Source organism: Embiotoca jacksoni, unplaced genomic scaffold, assembly GCF_022577435.1.
Source record: "Embiotoca jacksoni isolate LCO1_2020_lvr unplaced genomic scaffold, fEmbJac1.0.p SCAF_18, whole genome shotgun sequence".
Taxonomy (NCBI): Eukaryota; Metazoa; Chordata; class Actinopteri; family Embiotocidae; genus Embiotoca; species Embiotoca jacksoni.
Window position 1 is genome coordinate 9,243,944 of NW_027185318.1, and position 8,127 is coordinate 9,252,070.

General features: G+C 44.4%; 2 protein-coding genes across 2 annotated transcripts; both read left to right on the forward strand.

Moving 5' to 3' along the window:
• The first annotated feature begins 831 nt into the window (after positions 1–831).
• On the forward strand, positions 832–2,658 carry tpgs1 (tubulin polyglutamylase complex subunit 1). Its single transcript, XM_069152614.1, has 2 exons — positions 832–1,180; positions 1,472–2,658. The coding sequence occupies exons 1-2, from the start codon at positions 843–845 to the stop codon at positions 2,133–2,135; spliced, it is 1,002 nt and encodes a 333-aa protein (XP_069008715.1). The 5' UTR covers positions 832–842; the 3' UTR covers positions 2,136–2,658.
• Positions 2,659–4,532: 1,874 nt separating this feature from the next.
• Positions 4,533–8,035, forward strand: LOC138200133 (uncharacterized). The gene is made up of 4 exons (XM_069152611.1): positions 4,533–4,805; positions 5,701–6,249; positions 6,348–6,508; positions 7,155–8,035. The coding sequence occupies exons 1-4, from the start codon at positions 4,641–4,643 to the stop codon at positions 7,585–7,587; spliced, it is 1,308 nt and encodes a 435-aa protein (XP_069008712.1). The 5' UTR covers positions 4,533–4,640; the 3' UTR covers positions 7,588–8,035.
• The last annotated feature ends 92 nt before the right edge of the window (positions 8,036–8,127 follow it).

Below are 8,127 nucleotides of genomic sequence, written 5' to 3' on the forward strand. Positions count from 1 at the left end.
GGTGGGTTGCCACGGGGACAAGACACAATGAGGTCAAGCAGCTGAAAGGCCAGAGGGTTTGATTGGCAGGATCTATTTTACTTTCGTGGAAGCATAGAACATATTAAGCTTTAGACATCAGGCAAACTAATGAGTGGCAGGTCCAGATACACAGAGAAGGTATTATTTGAATGACGTCGGCATAGAGCTGATAACAAATGTTGTGATTTTAGATAATAAGGAAGAGAAAGCGTGAGAGCAGTAAGTGTACCTTATTAACAAGCCCTGTGTCAACCTAATAATTAAATGTGTCACTCAACCAGTGTATTTACCTCCATCTGTCAACGATTACCTTACTGTCAGTCTAAGGTATGAATCTCATCTACTCACAAAGTGAACTGTGATTGGCTCCGAGCCTCACGTGACCCTAAAACGAGTATAACCGGTAGCTGGATGAATGTTTAATAGTCAACAATCACTGCAGTGCGCGCACAAGAGGATTCTTACAATCACGCCCACGTGGTTGTTGTTTTTTTTGTCACAACATAATAGTAGAATTATTGTGAAAACCACTAACATTAATACAGTTTGCCACATAACATCTGCGGTGTTTAGGGCAGACAACTAAAAACACGAACACGTGAACTCGGGGTATTCTGGGAGAACCCCGTCGCCTACCCAACATGTATGCATGATGAAAAACGGTCCAAAACAACAACATCTACTTGAGGTATTAATTACTTTCGCCACCTATTTTGCGACGTTCCTGAGGAATTGATCATTTCCTGTCTCCTGACCGTTTTTTTTTTGTTTTTTTTCATCACTTCCGCTGCCGTTGCTGCGACACGGGACGTAAACAAGCAATGGCGGACAAGGAGAAGCGCCGGTCCGGGGCTACTCCTACCGGGATGCCCGCGGGCAAAGCTCCTAAATCGGACAGCGACAGGGACTTTCTGTCGCAAGCCGGGGTGGGAGACCTGCTGCGCGGGGCCATCCTCAAACTGGTCGAAGCCAGATCGGACGATCCCATCGGCTTCCTGGCCGACCACTTCTGCAACCTCGCCTCCGTGTCGGACACCGGCGCAGCTGGATGCGGCGATGAGGAGCAGATGAACAGCGGCCTGATGAGCGCCGGCGCGCAGGAGCAGCAGCATCTCAACCGGGCGCTGTGGCACCTGCGGCTGGCGCACCACTCCCAGAGGTCTGTGCAATTTTCAGAGGTCCCAAACGAAACAGGATTCCTCCAATTTAATTGGATTTCCAAATAGTAGGCTGCAGCTAAAACACTTGGCTGCAGAGCCTTTTAACGGGAATCAAATAGCCAAATGACCTCCATAAATCACCAAGCTATTTATAATTTTGCTTGACATTCCCGGTTGTTTTGTGGACTCTGATCTGTAAACAGTTGTGAACACATAGTCTTCTAAAACTCTACAAAGAATGGTTTATTTTAATGATTGACTTTCCTGTATTACATTCCCCCCCCCCCCAGATCTGCCTTCAGCAACAACGTCCGTGTGGCCTACGACCTCCTAAACCTCACTGGGCCTCGAAGACGTGCGGCCGAGTTTCCTGAAGGCCCCGATGGCTCCTGCGCTGGCAGCCCCACAGGAGGAGAAGGAGGAGGAGGAGGAGGAGTGAGAGGAGGCCTTTACACGCAGACTCTGCAGTGCCTGTGCAGCGAGGGTGGAGTCCCAGCCTCCACCTCTGCTCCACTCCTCCGACGCCTCCATTGCCAGGACCACGAGACCGTCCCTTATGATGTCTTCCATCACGGCGTACTCACGTGTGCCGTTTTCTCAGACTACATCCGGCAGGCTCAGAGGCTCTACGCTGAGGTGTGCTGCCCGGACGAAGGGCCTGCCTCGCGGGCGCTGTGCCTGGCCGTGCTGGGGACCTTAAAGGAGGCCCTCGAGACTTCCCGGGGCTGTGACGCAAACTTCTGTGTCAACGCAAACACTACAACTAATTCCTCCCTGGAGGCTAATGTGAAGGCTATTCGCTACCTGGAGGCCAGTGCCAAGATCTCTCCCCACAGGTTAGCTCAGGCCATGGCCGGAGCACAGACACGGGGGCCCGGTGGCAACATGGACGCAAAGGAGTTTGAAAACGCAGCGGCAGAGCTATTCATCACGCGAGTCAAACTTGTGTCCTAAATTGTTGCATGACCGACGATTGTTATGGCCATCTACAGTCTATCCTAGAGTAATAATGACCGTCTCTTAACCTTCTGTAATCTCCAACATACTGCTGCCCAAATGGCAAATTACTAATTTGAAATAACAAAAAAAAAAAACATATGTAACCTCTTTTCAAGACTGACAGTAAACCCAGCAATTACACTGTAAAACACATCGTTTGTTGACTGTTTTTGAACCTATTAAGAATGAGGAATTTTACTGAATCATTTATTGTGAATACAAAAGCAGTTGCTGTGCTGTTTACAGACGAGGAGCTTCTTTCCTAGACTACATTTATTCCCTGAAATCAGCGTTTATCCTGATAGTTTCTATTGTTTTTCAGTTTTTGCCTTGAAATGCTCAGATTAGAAAGTAACACTGTCTTCTCCATCCAGTCAAATCAACATTGCTGTAATAAGTCGAGTCATTATTTTTTGTTTAGGGTATCGATTAAAGCAGAAAACATTTAGGGGAATAATAAAGATGGCATACAGATGAAGAGTTTTGCGAATTGATGTTCACTTAACTGTATTTGTATGTCAAGTGTGCCACGAACCAAATGCTAAGAAAGCATTACACGTCACACGTTTTGCTGATGAGCTGGAAAGAAGCTCAAAGACGGTAAAAACAACATAGAGGCCATCGTCATGCATGACTTCAGCATATGAGCCAAAATCCTTCCCATCACTTGGACAAAGAGAAGATTGGGAGAAAAAAATAAAATGGAGCTTCCCCCAAGCGAAAAAGATCTTCCAAATGACCCAGATTTGCCTGTTCGTGTAGGAGTCACTGATACGAGATCAATTAAGATTTGAGACATTTGAGCTAAAAGCAGACAGTTTGATGGAAGTTGTGATATCCAGGTTACATAAATTGTCAGTTTAGCAACAATTACATGGAGTTTAAGTCAAAGCTGACTGGTCCGAGGAGACGGACATCTATTTATGTTTATTATTGAGGAAAGATACACTTTACAACTATATAGCACTTTGAACAATATTATGGGCCAGGTTGGCTTTCTTACGTTCTTATATCACCTAAACACCACGACTGTATTTAACACCCTTAAATAACATTGCACCTCACATTATTTTCCATTAACCCAAAGCTGTATTTTTCTTGTCTTGTTTTTGATATATCTTTTATCTCTACATAATATTTGCAGTCATTGTATACACCATATATTAATCTACTGTTGAATTAATGTGACTCAAGACTGTCTTGTGTCAATGACATGTCGCGGATGAGCCAGCGCTCGGTTTCCGAATCAGCTGTTTCATTGAAACATATTCCTACATTAAGATTTACTTTTCACATAACCTTCAGTACCAGACAAGAGGGTATTTACATGACATTTGATGTAGAATATAGAAACACAGTATAATTATTGGGAAAATCACTAACACTAATACAGTTGGCCACATAACACATGTTCTCGGCCCTAAAAACACAGGTTTTCAGAGAACTACAAACGCGCGAATACCTTGACTCAGAGCATTGTGGGAGAATCCCATCGCCTACCCAACACAGCTACAATATACAACCGTCTTGAAAATAAAGATACTCTTTTCATTGTAACACTAAATGCTCAAACAATATATACACAATGGTCAGCAATGAGAGCCTCCATTCACTGTGTATGTCATGGAAATCATTAGGTTAGTTTAAGAGGACGCATCAAATTACAGTATAAACTGGACAGCCTGGAAAAGGTGGTGGAGAGGAGGATGCTGAACAAACTATTATCCATATTGGATAATCCTGTCCACCCTCTCCACCACCTGCTGCAGGGACAGCGGAGCACTTTCTCTAAAAGATTCCTCCAGCTCCGCTGTCACAAGGACAGATACAGGAGATCATTCCTGCCCACTGCAATAAGACTTTACAATAACTCACCTCTGGCAAAATCCATCACAGTACAATAACACTGTTGACTGTGTTTCTTGGTTTGTTTGTATATTATATATATAGATATATACTGTACTGTATGTATATATATATATATATGTTGACTGTTTTCTTGGTTTGTTGTATATAATATATACAGATATATAATGTACTGTATATACTGTGCATTTTATATTTATATTTTTTACTGCTATTTACTGCTATTTTATTTTATTGCTTTTCTATTATTCTATTATTTTATTCTATTGTTTCTATTATTGTCTTATTGCTTCTGTATGTATGCTGCTGTAGCGAAAAAAATGTCCCCTCGGGGATTAATAAAGTATATACCTACCTACCTACCTACCTAATTATCTCCAATATAGAAGATGCACCGTTGTCGAAATTACTACACACTGGCGGCCACGAGATGGCAGCACCCCTCCGAGTCAGACACAAACAGGCAGAAAAGCGGAAGTACGCGAGTTTAAACAGCAGCGTTGCGAAGTGACAAGAGGGCTTCAGAAAGTATTATCACTGTCGTCACTGTCACTTAATTTCTTACGTTTTGCCTCCTGGCTGCATTTTGTCAATATGGACGGAGAGGAGCAGCTGCGGTCTCTCATGTTTCTCATGACGTACGTGCTGCTGAAGCGCAGGAGAGACAACAACGAGGCGAATGTTCAGAGGCGCAATGAGATCCAGAGACGCATCCGGCACCGACAGTACTTCTTCCAGAGACAGAGGAGGATGCTGATGGTCAGTCACGCCTTCTCTGTCTCAGTTTACAGCATACAAACTGCAAAACAGCGCTGATCACAAGCATATTTGTATAAATATTGCCGTGGGCCTGACCCGCCATGCTATACTCCATTTTAGTCAAATTTCTCGGCATCTTATATTACAAGGCCTTGTAAATGAAGACAAATCACTCCCAAGATAACTTTCTGGGTTTAACTATCTCAACATAACAGCCTAGGTTTGATTGGAAATCACAAATTGATATGAGACTGATTGATTTTAGTGAGCCAGGTCAACATTTGGGTACCACCAGTGTTCATGATTAGTTTAGTTTTTTCTTTACATTAAAAAAAAAAAAAAAAAAAAAAAAAAAAAGTTTTAGCACAGCATATGAACACCAAAATGTGCAATAACATAGAATATACAGTCCAAGACATACATAGTTTAAGGCTCTATTTATGTCCATGACTTATGACTATTTAATCACGTAGTATTAAATGGTATTATCTGTAAAATGTAAATAGATAAATGTAATAGTAAAAAGAGGCTGTCACCATCTCTTCAGATACCAAAAAAGGCCCAGAATAAAACATTAATTAAATAAAAAGACATAAAAAAATATATGTTTTGGCATTTTTAAAAAAAAATTCCGTTCTTAAATGTTTTCAACAAGACCAAGTTTCTTGTTTGAGTATTTACATTTATATACATCAAATGTGGCTGTAAGTATGATTTCAAAAACAATATCAGGTAGAATGGAAGGAAATCAAACAAAACCTGTCTCCCTGTTTAAGAGGAAAAAAAAAAAAGCCTGATAAATTCTGGATATTCCAAAAGCAGATAATCTCAGTGGACCTGTTACCAAACACAACAGGTAGAAATCTCTTTCATTTTTTCCCCCCCCTCTCCCCAGATGATGTTAGCAGAAGGGATCCGCTCCAACGTCCGCATCCGCACACGTCCCTGGACAACCACTCCAAGCACTGACTGGTGGGAGCGGGTGGTGATGACAGAATTCCAGCCCTCCGATTGGCTGGATAAGTTCCGTATGAGCCGGGAGACGTTCTTCTACCTCTGTGAGAAGCTGAGACCTCGTCTGGCACGCCAGGACACCAGCTTCCGCCTGGCGCTGCCGGTGGAGAAACGCGTAGCCGTGGCTCTGTGGCGGCTCGCGTCGAACATCGAGTACCGCACCATCAGCACCCTGTTTGGTGTGGGGAAGTCCACCGTGTGCAGGTGTGTTCGAGACATGTGTCACGCCATCGTGGCGCTCCTCAGCTCCATCTACCTGCGGCCGCCCAGTGAGCAGGAGCTGGAGGATTCAGCTCAGCTCTTCCTGTCCTGTTGGGGCTTCCCTCACTGTGTTGCTGCCATAGCAACACTCCACACAGCTATCATCACCCCGTCAAACAACGCATCCGACTATGCCAACCCTGGCGGCTGGCTCTCAGTGCTGTCTCAGGTAGACAAAGTGCCCATCTGTGCTGCTGCGAAGAAACACTCGCTGGTTGTCCAATCAGACTTTGACTGCTTTGCCTTTTTATGTCTCTGCTGCTTCAGGTGGCCGTCAGCGGCCGAGGACACTTCTGGGATGTGTGTGCCAGTTTCCCAGGTGGGACAGACCCAGCAGACATCTTGCAGAACTCATCGCTGTGGGCCACAGCTGCAGAGGGCGGACTGTCACCTGCCTCACCACCCATCTTCATGGGAAAACCACTCAGGTAGCGTTAACAGCGAGATAGTTCAAATGTATCTATCGATCAGAAAACTAGTCATCAACAATTTTGGTAAAGCGCTTAATTTATGAAATAATATTTCTTTTTTTTGGAGATTTTCAGCTCGTTATTGTTTCCTCTCTCATGCCCCTATTTCACTGCCGGCACTCTACTCGACTCTACTCACTTAATTGGTAGCAGGTACTTTTCTGGATTTTGTTTTTCAACAGCAAATAGTACTCTCTTCAGTGCAGCTGGATCGTCATAGCGACACCGTGTGAAACTACCGTGATGTCCTCTTCAACATGACACACACGGGAACAGAGAAGGATATCGTTGGCAACCAAACAGAGAAACTTCTGCACCTCCTTAGTTGACCATGCCGTTGTTTTGCAGGTTGCATGAATGGAGTAGCCCATTAAATAAAAACATTGGGGCTGCTATAGTAGCTTGGGCCTGGGTAGGAAGTCCCCCGTTGCACACACAGTGACGCAGTGATTGTGACAATTCTCTCATACCAGACCAGTGGTCTGCCTGAAGTCCTCTCCCTTGACCTGGATCAGATTAAATCTCGCAGTGCCGAGTCTTTTCAGGATGTCAAGTCTTTCCGTGTCTCCCAGGCAGTATAATGAAACCCATGTGTCATGTGCAGGTATGCGTTGCTGGGGGAGGCCTGCTACCCGCTCCAGAGCTGGCTGATGAAGGCATATCCTGAGGAAAAGGGCAGGAGGGCAAGTCACGCAGCCTTGACAGAGCCTCAGCAGCTGTACAATCGGCAGCTCGCCAGGGCGCTGCGTGTATCGGCGGAGGCGCTAATGAAGCTGAGGGCACGCTGGCAGTGCATGAGCAAGAGGAACGACTGCGGACTGGACGTGGTGCCCACCATGATCCTGGCTTGCTGCATTCTGCACAACATGTGCGAGTCCCACGGGGATGCCTTCAAAGCAGAGTGGCAGGTGGAGGTGGCCGAAGCAGAGAGCCCTCAGCCCAGCCACAAGCAGCTCCTCTCGCCCAGCACGGACCAATGCAATGCCGAGGAAGTCAGACGCCTCTTCTGTGACTATTTTGAACAACAAAATAATTGATACAGGACTAAAATAATGCTTGTAAACTTTTGTACTCGAACTGTTACATGTTTCGCCAGCGTCTTGACTGCACGGTGGGAATGACAAGACTGTCACTTGGTCTGCCAGTCCGGTATTAACATGTGTCCTTAACTGTAGGCATGTCAAAGCTCAGTCTGATTCAAGATAAATCTGACGATGTGAAATCTTAATAACAGGCTACCATGGGAACACTATAATTTGGGTATGAATAGTGAAATGATCATTTTCCCATTTTTAATCTGTCAAAGAATTGCACCATGTATAGTAAGACTTTTTGTATTCATTGTGCACACTTATTTTGTATATTTTATGTAGTGCATCACTGCATAAAGATTCATGTTTTATTAATGACCAGATGAGTTTGGTGTGTATGGTTTTCTCTTATTTTTTTGTCAATATTTTATTTTCTATTACAAACGATTGTAAGCAATCATAATTTTTGCACGTCACAACACTTTGCTTCTTTTTTCTTTTTTTTCCCCAGGCTACCGGAACCCAGCTGCAACATTTGCACATTCA

What these genes read in the sequence shown, in the direction of transcription:
- tpgs1 (XM_069152614.1), top strand. Translation starts at nt 843, where the DNA reads ATGGCGGACAAGGAGAAGCGCCGGTCCGGGGCTACTCCTACCGGGATG. An exon ending in CTGGCGCACCACTCCCAGAG is followed by an intron (nt 1,181 to 1,471) that starts GTCTGTGCAATT and finishes CCCCCCCCCCAG; the next exon opens with ATCTGCCTTCAGCAACAACG.
- LOC138200133 (XM_069152611.1), top strand. Translation starts at nt 4,641, where the DNA reads ATGGACGGAGAGGAGCAGCTGCGGTCTCTCATGTTTCTCATGACGTAC. An exon ending in GGCTCTCAGTGCTGTCTCAG is followed by an intron (nt 6,250 to 6,347) that starts GTAGACAAAGTG and finishes CTGCTGCTTCAG; the next exon opens with GTGGCCGTCAGCGGCCGAGG. An exon ending in TTCATGGGAAAACCACTCAG is followed by an intron (nt 6,509 to 7,154) that starts GTAGCGTTAACA and finishes TGTCATGTGCAG; the next exon opens with GTATGCGTTGCTGGGGGAGG.